The sequence below is a fragment of the Nicotiana tabacum genome, chromosome 14 (assembly GCF_000715075.1).
Source record: "Nicotiana tabacum cultivar K326 chromosome 14, ASM71507v2, whole genome shotgun sequence".
NCBI lineage: Eukaryota > Viridiplantae > Streptophyta > Magnoliopsida > Solanales > Solanaceae > Nicotiana > Nicotiana tabacum.
Window position 1 is genome coordinate 26,900,441 of NC_134093.1, and position 21,063 is coordinate 26,921,503.

The 21,063-nt window shown below is 30.7% G+C and overlaps 1 protein-coding gene across 1 annotated transcript; it reads right to left on the bottom strand.

The window, feature by feature from the left end:
* Nucleotides 1-780: 780 nt before the first annotated feature.
* LOC107807746 (sm-like protein LSM5) lies at nucleotides 781-5,163 on the bottom strand. Its single transcript, XM_016632186.2, has 4 exons — nucleotides 5,002-5,163; nucleotides 4,759-4,882; nucleotides 1,265-1,337; nucleotides 781-1,122 (listed from the first exon to the last, which is right to left on the bottom strand). Exons 1-4 carry the CDS (start codon nucleotides 5,036-5,038, stop codon nucleotides 1,090-1,092), a joined length of 267 nt encoding a protein of 88 aa, XP_016487672.1. The 5' UTR covers nucleotides 5,039-5,163; the 3' UTR covers nucleotides 781-1,089.
* Nucleotides 5,164-21,063: the final 15,900 nt, after the last annotated feature.

A 21,063-nucleotide genomic window follows, 5' to 3' on the forward strand; every position in this document is an offset into this window, starting at 1 on the left:
ATGAAATATTTTCTCTATCTTCCGAGAATACGGGTAAGGTATACATATACACTACCTTCCCAATACTCCAATTGTCCCCGGACCCCAATTATGAAATTTCAATGGGTTTGTTGTTGTTGTGTGCTATCACCATCAACATCTGCATTATAGAAGAAAGGGAAAAACTTCACTAAAGAAAAACGTTAGAAGCCCCAAAACAAGTGTTGTTGAGTTCCAGTCTTGTACATTAGGCTATGGTCCTTTCTTTTTGGGTAAGGAGGAGTTATTTACAAAAATACCGTCTCAATTCATCCTATTTCTATCATAACCAGGATGCGATATGGTTCCGAAGGATGATTTTCAATTCATCCTATTTCTATCATAACCAGGATGCGATATGGTTCCGAAGGATGATTGCTTGGACGCACCTCGATTATTCTATTTGCTACCTCCAATTAGTACACATAACTCTGTGCTTGGACGCACCTCGATTATTCTATTTGCTACCTCCAATTAGTACAAATAACTCTATCCGCCAATGCCTATGTTCGCCCAAGAATGCATTGGTTTTCCATCCCCACAAGTATGTGCCTAAATTCTTCAGCCAAAAAATTGTGTGAATAATGCTTGATCATAATAAATAAATGTATGGACATATAAATAAATAAGAACGAAGATATTCCCCTCTAGCTATTTCCCTGCTTGACTACATCAGAGGGCACACAATATCTCAAGTGAACTAAAGAAAACAATGGACATACATAGCTGGAAAGAAGTAAAGGTAGATTCACAAGCACTTGATTTAGAGAATTCTGCAAAAACTCCATAGTGTAAAGGTAATAACACCTGAACAAAATCAGTTTCAAAGTATTGTTCGCCATAGGATCATGAAGTTTTTTGATATAATGCAACTATCATTATCCTAGAAAGACTAGCCGAACACACTCACAAGTCACTGTTACAAAATCCTTGCCAGTTATGGATTCATGGTAAACTTGTACAGTAAGAATTACTGAAAATACATATTGAAAATGCCGCTTGAGTTTTAAATGTCTCGAGCGCATCATCAACTAATCTCAATAAACAGCACAAGTCGCATATCGTAATATATCATTCAGATTCAGGTGACCCACCAGGAACCAGCTGCATTAGTTAAAAAAAAAGGTTCGTTACTGATCACTCAGTATATTTCAAGCTCAGCTAGGAATAAAATGAGAATATCAGTAAAGAACAGGATGCAAATGAAAAGAAGCAACTCGAATCAGAAAGAATAGCTTATACTTACGATAGCAATATTGTTTCCATTAAGCAGAATCTGATCAAGTTTTGTTACTCGCTTCCCTTCTGGAGTGATCTCACTGTAGGAAAAGTGAAAAGGTTTTAGCATCGGAGTGATAAATAGTCCATTTCAACTTCATTCATGGCAGGAAGGTGTAAATTTTTCTTTCATAACGAGGGGGGCCAGAAGGAGACCTCTTCAAATTGCACAAACTATGTTCCACCAAAAACTTCGATATCAACTTTTATGAAGATGTAATATGGAAAAGTATAAAGGGCACTTTTTCTGAATGAAGATAACAACCACAAAAGTATAAAGGGCACTTCATTTTTTGATTTTGCACCGGGTGTCCGAGTCTCTTTGAGCCCCGACTAATCCCGGGGGTGCACAGGCCCTCGGCAAGGAGTTTCCCGCAAGTGCACCACGGTTAATTCAGGTTTTACCCAGTCCGATGGCCCTCAGAAATTGTTTGCACCCAGTGGGTTTCGAACTTGAGACCTTGAAAGGGAGCAAACCCCAAGGCTCAAGTCAATTGCCACCAGGCCAACCCCTGAGGGTTTAAAGGGCACTTCATCTGCGGGGGCTAAACTAGATTAAGAGAGACAAACATTTCAACTAAGAGTCTAAGAGAGCTAAAATAGATACTTTCTTCTCCATGAAATCAAGGGGCAAATGCATTAAAACCTTATCCAATAACTAGTGATATTTTGGTGCTTCTTAAAAGAATGTGAGCATATATCTGCCTGCTAGTAATTGTTGCAAAACAACAAAGAGCTGCAACAGAATGAAAAGTACTGTGCCAGGAGCATGTTGAACATCTCAGGTCGTGAAATTATTACTTCAAACGTAATGTTTTATTTAAAAGATAAAAGATGAAAACAAATTCCTACAGACTTTTTCTCCTTTCGATCAGTAAGCATGCATTCTGGTCATTCAATAACTATCCCACTTCACAAGTAACCATCCACATCTCCACAATATTTTTGAAATGGATTTTTTTTTTTTTTTGAAATGGCACATCTCCACAATATTGGACTGGACTTCAGGGACGACTGGTCAAAACATTTCGGGACGGATGAGGAATCAACTTCGCACTCACCACCCCACCCCCTTTTACATTTTCATTTATCCGTGAAGTACAATCTAGAGCAAGCAGGGCTTAAGAGATACAACATAAATCATCTACAGATAGACAGACTGGGCTCTCTATTCTTATTGTCTTAGCGTGTTTTATAGTTTATACAGATCAAACCTTCACTTTAGTGAAGATACAGTTACTAAATTTTAGACTCCAACTGTAAAATATCAGGACAGCAAGTTGCTGAAAAAAGGAACAGAAATGGGAGTGAAATAAATAACTGGTGGAGCTAAATTAGACTTAAGAGACCATATTATATACTAACTCATCAATACAGCAGAATAATGCAGCCTACAACCTCCATTTCAGTAACTAATTATATTCTGGTGCCTATTAAAAATGTGAGAAAAAATCTGCCTGTATCAAACGTTGCATGACAAGCGACGAAGCTGCAAGGGATGTGAAGAAACAGTGCCCAGTAGCATGTCTCATGTGTCAACTTCAGAAACTATTACTATATCATGCAATAATCTTTTTTAGATTTGTACAACAGACAATGTAAATAACATCTAATCTAGTCATTCAATTTCCAGAGTACAACTGCTTCTACTCCATGTGGATAAGATTGAGTTAAGAGTGGCACATTTTAAATGCATTCTCAGTATTCTGTGTAAACACATATTGATTGCACTTGGAAATTAAAAAACCAGGCTCCCAAAATAATACTACATATTATCCAACTTCAAAGTTCTCAAAGTTTCTTCTTGTTTGACCATGAGTATAACAACTTCAATCATCTAAAACAGGATAGACTGAGAACTTTCGAAAGTCTGTGTTAAAACAAAACTAAATCCTCAAAGTAATAGAGATACAAAGGCTAAATTTTAGTACCAGTGAAAGAGATCAGGCGCCAAGTTGCCGAAAAGTATTACAGAAACAGCAGTGAAATAAATATTGTAACATTGTTGAGCAGTGGACTGATAGATAGTACTTTCAACCATAGCTCATAGCAGAGGTACGAGGGTGGAGCCAGGATGGGGATATTAGGAATTACAGAGCTAACATGGAAAATTATAAAGAGTAACTCTCACCTGCTTGAGCTAAACTAGAGTTTGAGACCGAACTTTCAACTAAATCATTAATATACCAGGCAAATGCTGCCTAAAACCTCCATTCAATAACTATGCTCTTTAAAAGAATGTGAATATAAATCTGTGCAGAAATCACTGATCAAAAAAGGAATCTGTGCACAACTTGGTAGTTACTAGCAAACAAAAATTTCAAACAAGTGGATGTGAAGAGTAGACGGTAAAGATTGGACCCAAGTTCCAAGTAGGAGAAGCTGCATTTTTGGCTTACCAGGACATCACGCAAAACAGTGCATAGATAAAAAACCCCAACTCTTTATTCAACATAAGGAACCAAAAAATTAGGACAGCTTAAGAAAAGTACTTAGTTCATAAATAAACCAATTATAGATCTCTTAAGAAAACAAACATATATGTCAACTAGCTAGCATAAATGAAGATGAATGAAATGTACTTCAGACTCGATTGCAGGCATTGATATAAAAACCAACTTATGTATACTTGAGTTCTACGTCAAGAAGAAGGTGCTTAAAGTGATGAAACTACAGTCACAATCACAATATGTGATTTTAATTGCAGAAGTATACCAAGTTAGGCGTAGACCATACATAACTTTACTACATTAACATGGTGGGATCCGTTTACCCGCTCCATGATAATAAAATCCAACGGTTGATATGATGCACTAGGATAAGAGATTGAAAAAAAAACATGCATTACTTAGCTCACTAGAAGGACATGGCTTTGAAATCAATATTCAAGATTGCCCATTACAACACTACAAACTGGTATCTTGTCAAACTTCACCAAAAGTTCACAACTTTATTCTTGAATATGTTTAACTACACAGGAAGCCATACCCAAAATGAAATGCAGATGAAACGCATAAGAAAATTTTAAAAATCAAACAAAAATATGGTTATGAAACCTTGAAAACAAAACAGAAACGTTCCTATAAGTATAAAGATGGTAACTTTCTTTTTGATGACCCAGAAATCTATACGGGCCCAATCTTTAGGACCAACCACAGACTTCAAAACTCAGGGATATTGGGCGCGCCCCTCTACCCTTCTCCACTTAAATACCAGGCTTAGTTCCTAAGTATTTTTAAGCTTGACAATTTTTACAAAAAGGTCCTAAATAAACTGTGCAAATTAGGCATTCTTTTTAATCAATCTTTGTTCCAATCCACACATTAGGCAAAAAATTCTAAACCCCTTTAGCATTCTAAAACCCTAAAGTTAAAATCTTTGACAAACAATGGTAAATTATCAACAAAAAGAACTGTAACACAAGTAAAAATCTGAAAGGAGAAAAAGGGAGTTACTACTTACTATTCAGTGACATCTTCAAGAACCATATTAACATAAACATCAAAGCCTCTAAGGGTACCAACTAGCTCCTTATCCCCCTTCATTATCACCCATATCTTTGACCCAATGCAACGATCAATCAACTCTGCAAAATTAAAACTCAAAAACCCAATTTCAGAAGAAAAAAAAAATATCAAGAAACGTTAAAAATTGAATAAAGAGGTTAAAATCATAGTTAATAAAGCTCCTTAGGAGGGAAATTACCAGATGGAAGAAGCTGAGAAGGGTTGTTTGAAGACATTGGGAAATTTCCCAAAAGTTTTTTCTTGCTCTTAAGCTCACAGAACTCAACGATGGTAAAAGCTTGGACAATTGACTGTAGGGACTTTGGGTGTGTTAGGGCGCTTCATAGGACGGGTAAAATTGATATTATTGTATATACTTCCTATTTTTCTTTATGAGCGGGTTGAGTTGGGCCCAACGACAGAAATTCGGGTCGGAAGAATTAACCTATAATAATTAATTATTCAACTCGGTGCATTACGTTTCATTATTGACGGGATCCGGGGAAGGGTTGAATCACAAAGTTTTATTGTACGCAATCTGAGCCTGCATTTCTGCAAGATGTTATTTTCACGGCTTGAAACCGAATCAGCATCTCTTCATTATCAATCTTAAATCAGAAGCAAATCCAAAAGAATCCAAAAATTATACAGTGAAATCCAGTTATATAAATGGCTTTCGAAGATTTTCACATGCCATAGCCATACCAGCTCTTTAATATCATCATTTAATGGTCCAACAACTTCTAGCTGAACATTACATCTTTTTGTATTGTATTCTTTTACATGCTTTCATGTTCTAGAGAGACACACTGCAAGCAGATAACACCCTAAATCGTGGTTAGAGTACTGATTTTATAAAACAGATATTAAGATTAAATTAAAAAGGTAACTCACTATTGTTGAATAAGTTTAAAGAAGTGAGTTGGATTTCGAATACGGTTTTTGTAGAAAAAAATTGGTGCGGGTGTTGTTTAGATTTATTGAAAATAGATTTGAGCCGAAGTCGAGCTTCTCTTTACTATAGTTGATTGAAAACTTGAAAAATAGAAGTTCGCCATTAAAGGTTATTCGAAGTTTTAATTTTAGAAATTGGATTTTTCGAGTTTGTTAGTAGTTTGAATTGGGTGTTTTCCAATTGATTGGAAACATCAAGAAGAGTTCAAAACTTAAATTAGAAGTGATTTGGAGTAGATTTGAGCTAGATTTCAGTTAAAATTCAGAACAGGCTCAGGGAAGGAGATGAAGTTAGTTTTTGTATAATATTATATAATCTATATATTATTAAAATGAGAGAAAAAAGCCCTCTCATAAAAAAAAAAGGTGGCATCATAAAAAAAAAAAAAGCAACATGTCATAAGTAGTTAATAATATATATCTATATATTATTAAAAGGAGAGGAAAAAACCCTCTCCTTAAGCCAAGTGGCATCATATAAAAAAAAATATGGCATAAGTAGTTAATAATTAGTTATTGGTTATTATTTTTGAATTTAAATATCTATATCTATATCTATATCTATATCTATATTCTATATTCTATATTCTATATACTAGTATTTATGAACGTGCGTTGCACGTTAATAATGGTATCTGATGATTTAAACATTTATTTATATGAAAGAACAATAAAATTATATTAATGAGAAAAGTTTTATGTATAATAATACAACAATCAGTAAATGCCGAAAAATATTATCACATTAGCATAATACATGAATTAAAATAAAAGGACATCATCAAAACTTACACAAATGATCAATTTTGAAATGTTAGTTAAATAATTATGTATTATAGTTTAAAAGTATTTAATGTGATTGTATTTTAACGAACACTTCTTTGTGGACAATATTTTTTTGTGTATGTTTCCTCCTGATGCTTTGGTTGCTATGCCTTAACCAAAACTCTTGTTGTCGATCTTGATATCCCTCTTGAAAGTGCAACATACAGTTGTTCGTGCAAGAAAATATATTACGGCAAAATATAGTCCAATATTTAGTATGTTTGTCCTTGTGCTTTATTTATTATGTTTGCATAACATAAACATACTAAAAATTATTTTCACACAAATTAAATTAGATATTCCTTAGTTTCGAAAGACGAAAGTTGAATTCGGGAATAAGAATATACTTAGAAGCACATTGACCAGTATAATAATTTTTGCATGTAAGACTTTGTTGTCAAAACTTCAATATACCATCCGTGTACTATTACATAAGTTATTCGACGTATCTAAGTTTTTCAGCAGCACGATAAGCATATTTTTCTTCAAAATCAGCCTATATACAATGGAAGATCAATTTTAACTTAGTTTATTATATATACGGTGACACTAACATATGTAAGAAATAATAAAGTTGACAAACAAAAATATATGGTAGAAGACCATTTGGTATTAAAGTATTTAAGTATTCTTCTTGGTAGTAATTATTGGTATCATTTTCTGCTGAGTCAAAAACAGAAAAATATTTTGTTTTTACTATAAAATTTTGCAATCGAACCTTTTATTTAGTTGATCAACATATTCGTTTCTGCTAGCTTAGATATCTTTTTAATTCTATCATGCGATTTGCACAAATTGCGTTTTAATCTAATGATAAAAATATTTCTCTTATTAAATGCACCACTATTATTAGTGGGATTGATAACAAAGTGTTTAGAAGGAACCAAATCTTTTTTTATTGGATGTTCTTCTTCGTTTCCGACACGAAGGAAGAAGACACTGAATACTGGATTTGTTCTTACTTTATATTTCTTGTCAGTTGAATCTTTTTCATTTGAGGGCATAAGTATAACTTTGGCAAGCTAGCTTTTACAATCTCTGTTTTTGTCGATTTTGGAACTACTGGTAGTACTTGACATAAATTACCTCTCAAACCATTGATCTCCACCAAAGGGTTCATTGATATTCAATATATCTCTAGAACTCCGAGCAATTATTTCGATCGTTTGACACTTAGCCATAAGTGCTTCATCCCATATTATCAATTTTGTTTTACTTATAAATTTAGCACAATTATTCTGCTTTGATATATTTATGATGGTTATTTAAGTTGTTTGAAAAGGTATATCTAATCTAAAGTGGGTGGTCTCATAATAAAATCGTTGTTGGTATATCACTTGCTATTATTGCTAACAATGTCATGCCTCTTGATATGATATTTGCAAATAATGCATGACATAGAAATATTATTTCGATTCCGTCGGAGGCATCTACAAAGAATAATCATGTTATAACAGAGTCGACTCTTTATAATATATTCTTGAAAGCTTGTTCTTGTTTAGGATTTAGCTTTGATTGTGCTTCCTCATATACTGGTATAACATTTTGATTCTTAATAACATGCTAACCTTTTTACTTTGTGTTCTAACGCTCTTTTTATGGAATAAATTTATGTACACTAATATGTTTTTTTAATTTGAATAAGAATTTTACTCATATGATAAATTTAGAAAATAATTGAATTAGATTCTCTTGCTAAATAATTAATTAAAAGATTTAATTATTTGGTTTAAATATAAAAATTAATTTATTCTATGTTGATTCACATCTTAATATTAGTTCTTCTCTTGTTTTGAATATTTAATCTTAATTATACTTTTATCCACCATAAATTTTATTTTCAAAGAGTAAAAGATTGATATAACATTTTACTTTAAATCTTTATGTCAGTAGAATCATTAGTGGTATTGACTCTAACCAACCATTTTTCTTTCTCTTTCTCACACATTTATATTCTTAAATATTTTTTTAGTTGTTGTCTAATAATTGAGTATTTTTTATTATTACACAAAAAAATGATAAAAAATATTATTTTAGTAGGAAAATAGTTCAAATATAATATAAAAATATATTATTGCGGGACTTTTTTTTCTCTCTCTCAATTTTAACTCTTTATGCAATCTTTAATATTATTTTATATTTTTTGATATTGGACATTATGGAGTGGTAATGTATTGCCAATACGGAGGATTCTTATTAAATTAATTTTATTAAACCTTTCTACATATTTTTAATAAGAATTTAATAGATAAAATTTTATTAATTTTAAAATCTTAAATATTAAAAATTAGCATAGAAGGTATTGTAATCCAAAAAATAGTTAATTGCATTTATGTCCCTTCTCTATGAGTTCTTCCGTTTAATAATTTAAGGCTATTTTGGTATATTATTATTGTATTTATGTTTTTATAATAATATAGTCTCTCCTATTTTCTAAATTGATTTGGACAATATAATACATTCTCAAATTAAATTAGTAATAGGATATTATAATATATTTTCAAATTAAATTAGTAATATAAATTTTTAAGAAGTATATCCTAAAAGTAATAGGATTACATGAATAAAGATATTTACTTGTTCAATTTTATATGAATTAGACAACCCAAAAGTAATTATACTAATAGGATTCCTAAAAGTAATCATGTAGGATTCCTGACATGTAGTATTATGTCCTAAATCTAATAGGATTATAAGGCTAATATCTAGAATTCCGGTTATGTCCGTTTATTATGAGTTATTATGCTTAATATTATAAGATTATTTTTATAAACCGATATTGTATTCATACTTTTATAATAATATAGATAGATAGATATAACTTAGGGACTAAAAATGCGTCTTATTATATTGTCTCTTTTGGTCTGATTTGCCCCTCTACTATCATAATTAGGCCTTAGATAGATAGATAGATAGATAGATATATAGATAGATAGATAGAGATCGGATAAGGGTCTGATTTGCCCCTCTACTATCATAATTAGGCCTTATTTACCCTCCGTTTAAATTTTCTATCAAAAATATCCTTACCGTTATACATTAGGTTCATATTTACCCCTTACACGTTAAAACGGGTTACATTTGCCCTTCGTTATATTTTAGGATCATATTTACCCCTCTACTCTTCAAAAAAGGTTACATTTGCCTTTCGTTATACTTTCTTGACATATTTATCCTTACAATTATACTTTAGGATCATATTTGCCTCTCATCCGTTAGATCGCCATGTCTCGCCTTTGTTTTCCTACATGGCGCCTATGTAGATTTCTTTTTCTTCCAATTTAAATATGGTCACCTATGTAGATCGAAATGTCCCACCTTTGTTTAGATTGTCGTTGCCGTTTAGACAATGTATTGGGCTCAACAGATTTAGGCCTGTAATAACGTATTTTGCTGAAAACAAAAAGTGATGAAGCGAAACAAAATACATCGTTGGCTATACTAATAGAAAATCTAATATGTTCCTAAAGGTATTAGGTATACATGCTAACATGTAGTATTATATATCTATACTCGAAAATAATTATACTAATAGGATTCTTAAAAGTAATCATGTAGGATTTCTAATATGTAGTATTATTTTCTAACACTAATAGGATTAAAAGGCTAATGTCTACAATTCTGATTATGTCCTTTTATTGTGAGTTATTATGCTTAATATTAAAAGGTTATTTTTGTAATCCAATATTTTATTCATGTTTTTATAATAATATAGATTATTAAAGAAAGAAAAAAGCCCTCTCCTTAAGCCAAGTGGCATCATAAAAAGAAGCCACATGGCATAAGTAGATAATAATTAGTTATTTTATTAAAAGGAGAGGAAAAAACCCTCTCCTTAAGCCAAGGGGCATCATACAAAAAAGCAACATGGCATAAGTAGTTAATAATTAGTTATTGGTTATTGTTTTTGAATTTAAATATCTATAAATCTATATCTATATCTATATCTTTATCTATATCTACATCTATATCTATATCTATATTCTATATTCTATATATATACTATTAAAAGGAGAGGAAAGCCAAGTGGCATCATAAAAAAAAGCCACACGGCATAAGTAGTTAATAATTAGTTATTTAGTTAATAATTAGTTATTGATTATTATTTTTGAATTTAAATATCTATAAAATAATAAAAGTAAAATATTTTATAATAAAAAATAAAAAAATAAATTGTCCATTCAAATTGGAGAGTAGTTTCAAGTTGGACACTATAAATTATTTTAAAATAAAAAACCAAAATTACAAAAAATAAAAAACCGCGGCATCATAAAAAAAATTCACATGACATAAGTAGTTAATAATTAGTTATTTGGGGAGTAGTTTCAAGTTAGAGTTTTAAAGTTATTTTAAAATTAAAAAACAAAAAATAAGAAAAAATTAAATTAACTACAATAAAAAAACGAAAATATTAATAATAAAAAAAAAACTACCTATTCAAGTTGGGGAATAGTTTCAAGTTGGAGTTGTAAATTATTTTAAAATAAAAAATGAAAATAAAGAAATAAAAAATTGCCAATTCAAATTGGGTTGTGGTTTCAATTTGGAGTTTTAAAATTATTTTAAAATAAAAAACGAAAATAAAGAAATAAAATATTGCCAATTTAAATTGGGGAGTAGTTTCTTTCTAATATAGTAGTCTTTATATATATACACACACACAAAAAAAAGAAGTAAATAATTATATGATGTATATATACACACACACACACACACACACACACACACACATATGATACCAAGTGGTATAACCATGAGACGCCAAGTATATATTTTTAGGATAAAGCTCCAACAAAGTTGGTGTTTTAACATTATTTTAAATAAATAATGAAATTGAAAAAAATAAAAAATTACAAATTCAAATTTGGGAGTAGTTTCAAGTTGGAGGTTGTGAGGAGGCACCCCTTCTCCCGAAGTTACGAGGCTATTTTGCCGAGTTCCTTAGAGAGAGTTGTCTCGCGCCCCTAGGTAATCTCTACCTACCCACATGTGTCGGTTTAAGACAAAATAAACTACCTTTCTAACTAAAATATCTTTTGAATTTTAAATTTTGAATTAACTGGTTACTCTATTTGAATTAATAAATATAGATATCTTTTAATTAGCTATAATAAAAATCAAAAAACAATTACCCATTCAAATTGGGGAGCAGTTTCAAGTTGAAATTTTAAAAATATATTAAAATAAAAAAACAAATGAAAAAGTAAAATTAGCTATAAGAAAAAACAAAAATATATAAATAAAAGAAATACCCATTCAAATTAGGGAGTAGTTTCAAGTTGGAGTTTTAAAATTATTTTAAAATAAAAAAATGAAAATAAAGAAATAAAAAAAATTCAATTCAAATGAAAAATACAAAAAGTCAAGTGGTATTGTTAAGACAAAATATTTATCAAGTGGCATTCAAACTGGGGAGTGGTTTCAAGTTGTTGTTTTAAAATTATTTTAAAATTAAAAAATAAAAAATAAGAAAAAATTAAGTTAGCTAAAGTAAAAAATTAAAATATTATAAAATAAAAATAAAATAAAAACTACCTATTCAAGTCGGGGAATAGTTTTGGTTACTCCCTTTCTAACTAAAAAACCTTTGAATTTTAAATTCTGAATTAATTGGTTACTCTATTTAAATTAATAAATAAAGATATCTTATAATTAGCTATAATAAAAAAAGAAAAAACAAATTACCCATTCAAATTGGAGAGTAGTTTCAAGTTGGAGTTTTATAAATATTTAAAAAAATAAAAAAATTAAAATTAATTATAATAAAAAAATAAAAATCTATCTTCTATCTATATATTTATATTTTTATATAATAAAAGTAGAGGCAAAATCACAATATTAAGACAAGTGACATAACCACAAAAATTCAAGTGGCATTAGGACAAAACAAACTACCTTTCTATTTGAATTAATAAATAAGATATCTTATAATTAGTTATAATAAAAAAAACGAATATATATATAATCTCATTCAAATTGGGGAGTAGTTTCAAGTTGAAGTTTTAAAATTATTTTAAATCTATATCTATATATAATAAAAGGAGAGGTAAAAGCACAATATTAAGACAAGTGGCATAACCACAAAAAGCCAAGTGGCATTAGGACAAAACAAACTACCTTTCTAACTAAAAAACCTTTTGAATTTTAAATTTTGAATTAATTGGTTGGTTACTCTATTTATTTGAATTAATAAATAAGATATCTTATAATCAGTTATAGTGCATTCAAATTGGGGAGTAGTTTCAAGTTGAAGTTTTAAAATTATTTTAAAATAAAAAAACAAAAATATATATATATATATATATATATATTGATATTGATAAATCCCATTCAAATTGGGGAGCAGTTTCAAGTTGAAGTTTTAAAATTATTTTAAAATAAAAAAAGAAAAAAAAGAAAAAATAAAATTACCTATAATTAAAAATTTCCAATTACTGAGAACAAGTGAATAAACTTCAAAATACAAAAAATATTTCAAGAGTAATAAAATATACGATAAAATATTAAACAAAGTAATATACTAATAAAATTTTCTATTAACAATGTAATAATTCTAAAATTTGGATAATATAATAAAGATAAATACAGAACAAAAAAGTTATTCGATGACTATATAAGTTCCTTAATTTGATAGTGATTTTATTATTAGGTATATCATATTGAAAAATAAGATAAAAATTGAAACTTATTAAAGCATTGCGATCTAATGTTCAAACAAGCCCGATCGCAATTTAATTTAATTAATATTTTTTAATAATGACCGTGCATCGCACGGGTATGACTACTAGTATTGTATAATAGTGTATATGAGTGTATAAATATCGTTATACACTTATACACATAATGTGCATACCTTGTATAAAAATATATAACATCGTATAAAAGTGTTCGAAACCAGTCCAAACCTCCATTAACTGGTTTTAAATATTTTAGACAATCTCCTTAGACTGTTTATAACAAGTTTAATCAACATCCACTCCAAATTTCTCACTAAATTAGATTCAAAATCTAACCCCACTTATTTAAACTTCTTCAACCATGGTGGATTGCCTTAAAAATCAAATTTTCACTACCCAAATAGATTTGATTTGTTAAACCAATATTTAAGTCACATATATTGATTTGAAACTGGGTTAGAAGCTTGAGATTTAAAAAATAATTAAATATGGATTTTGAAAATATATTTGGAGTTGAATGTTGAATCTTAGTCTTTTATTGTTGGGTTACAGCTTTACAAAGTTATATATAGCCTACCTAATTGCAATGTATGCGTGCGGGTTGTAGACGTATAATTCTCTCTCACTCTCTCTCTCTCTCTCTCTCTCTCTCTCTCTCTCTCTCTCTCTCTCTCTCTCTCTCTCTCTCTCTCTCTCTCTCTCTCTCTCTCTCTCTCTTTCTCTATGTCTTTCTCTATCTCTCAATCCCTAATTCCAATAATGTAGAGCAAAGGAAAAGAGAGCAGCAAATTCATCATTGACAGTCATTAAAAAGTTTTGAAGCATTGAATTCGAATTTGGGTTTTCAAAAAATATTATTTGTTTGGATTGGGTGTTGTTGCAAACAATTGGGAGTTCTCTAAAATATATTCATAATTTATAATATATTTAAAGATAAGCCAATTCACCCAAATTTCAGGATCAAATATCCTGAATTTTTGTATCCTAAATTTTTTAGCTGCTAATTTAGAATTTAAGACTTAGTATCTTAAATTTTTGAGTTACTAATTTGAAATTCAGGAAAGCGTCGTGAATTTCCGAACTTCTAATTTAAAATTCAGGACAAATGATTCGAATTTCTGGATACAATTTTCGAAATTTAGGAGACGATATCCTGAAGTTTGAACCTTGACTTTAAATTTCAGGACATTATGTCTTGAAGTTTGAGCAAATTGGCTAATCGTTAAGTAAATTGTAAACTATGAATATACTTTAAACAACGTGCTTAAAAGTGGCTACCTGTATCATCTCAACCTTTTTACGGCATCTGGGCTTGGCACATATGCTTTCAGATTTTCTTTATTTTGAATTTTGGGAAGTGGGCACTGGCATATGTAGCAGTTGGGCTTGGCCCAACAAAACTATCTTGGTCAGCATCGAGAGGGCTTACCACTATTTTCTGCTTTTTTTAAAAATAAAAAAAAGAGAGAAGAAAAAATTAACTATATATTCCATTCAAATATAATGTATTGTATAATCTACATTTCTCTTCTTCTCAAAGTATCAAGTTTCATATGCTTAAATTTAGTTCTTAATTCTTAACTTGACTTATTAATTCTCCAATTGGCTGGCTACCTGCATTTTCATTTTATTGGTGAAAGTTTGATTCTCCCGTTTTCCTTCCCATCTGCCTATGTATAATAATAATAATAATAATTTTCTTTGTAAATAAATAATAAACTACAACCATTGAAGCTGACACTACTAGAAATTCGGAAAAAACGTCCAAAAAATCGGCCAAAGTTGATCGGTAATGGCCAATAACCGTCCAAAATGCGACCATTAACGTGTGGTCGGTATTTTGAAGGTCGGAAGGGCATACCGACCAAAGTTGGTTGGTATTTTAATTATGTAATTAAAAAATACACTATCTGAAAATCGAACCGGGGTATGTACCGTGGCAGGATACTATTCTACCACTAGACCATTGGTACATTTTATTATTAGATTGTCTTTTATTTTATTTATACTCTTTAATTGTAATTTCGCACGAAAATAATCGACCAAAGTTGGTCGTTTTATTAAAAAATAAAATTACTGGTCGTTTTTTTAAAATGATCGGCCGAATTAACCGACCGATTTTTTTTTTAATATTAATTTTAATTTATTTTAAATGAAAATCGATCAAAGTTGGTCGGTTTCTTGAAAAATAAATTTCGCGGGACTCAAAAATAGTTTCCCGCATTTTTGCGCCAAAGAAAACCGATCAAAGTTGGTCGGTTTCGTAAAAGAAAGTTTAAAAATAAAATATTTTGAAATCCGACCAACTTTGGTCGGTTTTTTGGCCCTTTTTTTGACCGATCAAAATTGATCGGTCGACCGTAGTCGGTTTTTGCCGAATATCTAGTTGTGTGAAATAATGGCTCTGCAACAAGGAATGAAGATGACATTAAAAATTAAAATACAAGTACCTACTCTTGAAGATCAACACAAAAGCATAACTATACTTGAGTTAGGAACAATAGATTCTCACATTTATTATCTGATTACAGGTAACTAATGAATAGCTTGGGTAGTTAAGCAATATCCATCACTCATATAGGGTGAGAAGTTAAAGCTGCAAACATTCTAGCAAAAAACATCTTAGTACAAAATGCACATGATACTGAAGAATTCTTATATCGGAGTTCAATATTTGCAATAAAGTTGTCAAATTTAGCAAGGATGTTAATTAGTAAGCATAATATAATCTAACTAATCAAACGAAATTATTTTGGGGTCGAATCTATATAGGTTTTAAAAAGTAGTGATTTAAGCTAGCGTTTGAACATAAATTTGGTTGAAACTTTAAAAAAAAAAAAAGAAGAGTTTTTGAAAATGAGATGAAAAATGATTTTTGCAAGTTGAAATTGTGTTTGGATATGCATTTTACTTGAAAAGAAGTAGAAATTTTGTGAGTAGAAAACTTCAAAAACTTAAAAAACTAGTCTAAACCACTTTTTCAAATTGAAAAATTCATCTTCAAAAACTGCCCAAAAACTGGTCACTTTTTATAACGTAACCAAACAATGTTTTCAAAGTATTTTTGAAAAAAAAAAAAAAAAAAACTTATGGCCAAATAAGAACTTATAAGTATCGGCTCTCAATGAGTTAGATGCATCCACAAGTGGCAATGCAGTGCCGTTTCTAAGGGGTTACAAAGTGAAATGGTAAATTTTGTAGGTAAGAAATAAGATACTAAAAAGTTTGAATCAAATATTGATATCACAAATTTATTTTGCACACACTACTTTAACACAACAACTACTGTTACTCCATATCAATCCCAAATAGAATTGACTATACGAATCAGCTTAAACTAATTCATCTAAGGCCACATTATGCATAATAAAAATAAACAGTAAAGAGTACTACTGTTTAAAGACTCATAGAAAGCATATTCTAAAATAAACATACTAATATGACCAAAACATATATATTCCTAACTAATTGATATCACCCGTATAGATCTTTCCTTCTATTCTGTTATATCATATCTTTTGCTAAGTATGTGTAGATTCAAAGTATTATATATCTTTGAGCCATCTTCCTTTCATGTGATTTTAGGTTTGTCATGTAACCTTTTTAAACCTTGACTCACCATGATTTTGGAATTACGAACTAACATATTTGAAATTCGACACAAAACATTAATATTAAACCATCTCAAGTGACATTCTGTCGTTATAAATATAAAAACAAGCTCATACTTCAGTGTATACATAAAGAAACAAGCACATACTGCATGCCGCTCACGACCCCTACCTTGGATGGTGACAATTGTACAACACCAGCTAACCATCTCCAACGTAGTTATGGTTTGTAGCTAGGTACTCAATTTGATTGGAAAGTTGTCAAAATACAAACCTTAAATCTATTTTTGGAAACTTTGGCGGTCATGTTACTAAAAGAAGAAGTTAGGTTGGCTATGAGGTGTAATTTTGGCCACGAAAGAGAACCAGTTGGCACGATATTTTGCCCTACGACTAAAGTTTTGGTATCAAATTAATGAAATATCCCCTTTCACAAAACCTCAAAGCAAGTCACCTCCTTGGCTCTTTATTTCTGCAGCTTTAATTTTGGATCCTTCATGAGTTTGAAAAGGAAATAAAGTAAAATATTTATACATAATTGAAATTGTAAAGAAATTTTATTGGAATATACTATTTCTTATTTTTGTTTAAATTGTCATCCCCATCTTTAAACATTGTTTCACAAAATATTTCCAACTTTAGGAGACAATCTTTAAAAGAGGTGCATTATCTGACTAGCACGAAAAAGACTCCTAGATAGACTTAATATTTTCGTGGAATATTCCTTAGCTTGGGCAGAAAGGGTAAGCAATATTGTCTGTATTCATATTTCATAGCGTCTTGGCAAAAGGAGTATCTTTCATTCTTTTCGTGGCAATAGCCCATACTAGTCACAGAACACAACTAACTCCAGAAGTAAATGAGAAATTCAGATATTATTTCATAGATTAATAAATCTATAAAGAAAGAAGAAAAAGAAGCGACGACGAAGTCAGAAAATTCATTAATTAAGGGTGTTTAAAACTATACAAAGATGTTGAAAGTCAATTTTTAATCAATAATAAATAATATTTTAACTTAAACATATTATAATTGTTTTGGCGAATGATGGACAGTAACCAACCTTTTCGGTACATAGCTTTGCCCTCGAAAAAGAAGAACACTTTATTGTTTAAAAATCTCTTGGGATTTGGTCTCCTAGCGATAAAATGATATAGGAGTGGGTGGGTGGGGTAAGATATCTATAGAATAATAAAAAAATTTGAAGTAAACAAAACAACCCACCAAGTGGAAAATTGCATAAACAAGAGGGAGAACAGAAAAGAAAAGCATAGATTGGAAGTAAAAGTTGAAAGTATTAGAGTTTTCAACGGAACTAATTTAAATGGGAAAAATTCTCAAACCAAGTTCTATTTAATAATAGAGAAGGTGGAGCTGTTAGAGTGGTAAAATAAAGTTTAATTGAGTTCAAAGAATAAAAGTTAGTTTAACACGTGGAGGTATTTAGCTATTGATAAGCTATATGTCATGTTGTGGTTTTATATTTTTAAAAATCAATCTATTTTCTTTTTATGTATACCTATATGATCATAGCAGATCATGAAACTCTTTGGCTTAAGATATTGTCATGGATTTCTTTAACATTTTCGGTATGGAGTTCTTACTCTCTCAAATGCCATCATTCGATCTCCTTTTTCTAAAAGAATTTGTCATTAATTTGCATCATCTAACACTAATTAAAATGAGACAAATCATTAATCAAATTAAAATAGTACTAGTACTTAGTTGATACAACCGCGTAAGTCCAATTCAAATTTTAAGCATTAATATCTTGCAATTTTTCAAGAACTTAGAAAGATGCTCCCTTCAGGTGCAACATTTCCTCTTGCTAATGCTAAGAAACCACTTCTAATAAGTTCCTCACGTGTTCCAAATCCAAATTATTTTTTGGTAATTAACTTATAATTTTGTTAAGCACCATGCAAGCAAAAAAACTGCAGTGCTTTGGCCATCTAATTAGGTAAAGCCTCATCTGAATTCCGATCCATCTTAACTTTTATTATTGAGCAAGTTTTTGATCGCTTTATGATTATTAGGGGTGGCAATTTGAGCCCAAATCATTTAACCCGCCCAACCTGTCCGAGATTGGGCTAGTCATTGATTCGTCCATTTGTTGAACCCAGTCCATCTTGACCCAACCTATTTAAAATTGGACTGGTTTTTAGCCCAAATTAATCTATGAGTAACTTTGCTTAACTATCTTTAAAAATAATTCATTTTTGTTCAATATGTTAGAAAAGAAAAGAAATAATCTTATTTGATAATTAAACAATTCATAAGAAAATAACACACATAAATTAAAGCTTGATAAGAGTTGGAGGGGGGGGGAGGGGAGGGGTTGGACTATAAACCATATTTAGCTCATCTTGACCCACCCCTTCTCAGTCCAAGTAACTTTTGGGTGGGTCATTGACCCGTCCATTTACTAACTCAGACCATTTTCCCGCTCAAAATCAGCTTAACCCTTTCATTTGACACCCCTAATGATAGTATTCTTCTTCCTCTCGGACTTTACAATATTATTCTTGCAAAAGCTAGTGATTAGTTGATTGTATCATATCTCGGCTAAGGACCTACTCTACTACTTAAAATTGTTAAATCTAATCTACCTTCTATGGCCTAGCTTTTGGTATTTGAACCAGTTACATATATTGATGAACTTGACTTTACTTTGACTCGTTGACCTTTCTCTGTATCTTAATTAATGGGAAGAGTTAGTGGTTATCTGATCATGCCCAATTATGCCTTATAAAAAGGATTAAGCGGTCGTTGCAAATATAATCCGGTTTACAAGTCCGGAGTCAAATCTCACAGAGAACTAAGGCTCGGCTACAACTGTTCAATATTGCTAAGAAACACAAGTCCAAACAATTTTCTAATTATAGAGATTATAATATTTATTTCTAACTAATTAACTAACAACTATTATAAAGCAGTAAAATTATCAACTAACAAGGATGAAATTTGAGACAAGACTAAGGAGGTCTAGAGTTATGATCTTTCTAATTGTTGGAATCCTTCCCTTCACCTAAGTATTTTCTACCGATCGTGAGCACTTTAGGTGTCATAATTCTCTTCCGAGCAACTATCACAATTTACTAGACATATTCTTCCGAACTACGCTAGCTGGCACTAGTTTACTACTCACTAAGATGGCACCAAGGTTTCGTTATTCCTATTCCCACCTTTAAACCCTTCGTATTGATTCCTCACATACGTCAGGAGTGATGTTGTTCAACAACTACTTAAATATGTACCCTTTTCCAAGCAATATATACTAAATAGTCACAGTCAATTGATGGCCATTAAATCAACAACAATAAACACGTAGTTGAACAAGTAGAGAAATCCAACGACTCAATTATATAAAAATATAACAAGAATTTATCCTACAAAAAGTTCTATCAAAACCCTAGATAACAAATTAGCTATTCATAATATTATGCAAAATTACAATACTAGAATTCATAAAAAATAATGGAAATAAGAAGATGGAAGTGAAAAACTCGTAGAAGAATTCCCCGCCTTGCTCCTAGTGTGTTCTTGTCTCCTTAGGTCAAATCTCCAAAATCAATCTCTTCTCTCAAAAAATGATGTTTAATGACTATTTATATGTATAGAAAAAAGACCTAGACGAAATAACCAAGTCCAAAAATAAAAAGGAGACAAAATAGACCTGAAATTCGGAACACGCTCCATCTCGCTACAGACCGCGCGACGCGAGCTCTACCGCGCGGTGAACCTAGCTACAATACTGGCGTCGCAAGATCTACCGCGAGAAGAATCCCTCGGCTCGCCTACTTCTGCTTCGTTGCCTAACTTTTGCTTTAATTCTCATTTTTGATTTGCTTTGCCTAACTTTCCCTTGAAGCTCGTTGATTTTGAAGTCCAAACTTCATTCTTTACTCCTTGTGTCTGACAAATGCATGCATTCATTTAAATACATATAATGTACTTCCAAAATATTTGCTTTTCTCACAATTTCATCTTCAATGTACCTACACATAAAATAAATTCAATTAAACATAAATATAATATAGTTTAGTGTTGCCTAAGTAAAGGTTAGTTTTGAAGATTGACAAAGGAAGCTCAAGCATGAACCATGTCCATCCCTTGTGTGCATAGACACGGGCAGATTCGAGCATGTGGGATGCACGTGAAGGAGATAAGCTTAACTTGGTAAAATTGATATCT

Bases quoted from the DNA above. Each gene is read 5' to 3' on its own strand.
- LOC107807746 (XM_016632186.2), bottom strand. From the start codon at position 5,038: ATGTCTTCAAACAACCCTTCTCAGCTTCTTCCATCTG. The intron at 4,883-5,001 runs GTAATTTCCCTC...TTAATTTTGCAG, and splicing joins TTCTCAGCTTCTTCCATCTG to AGTTGATTGATCGTTGCATT. The intron at 1,123-1,264 runs GTAAGTATAAGC...TAACTAATGCAG, and splicing joins ATGGAAACAATATTGCTATC to CTGGTTCCTGGTGGGTCACC.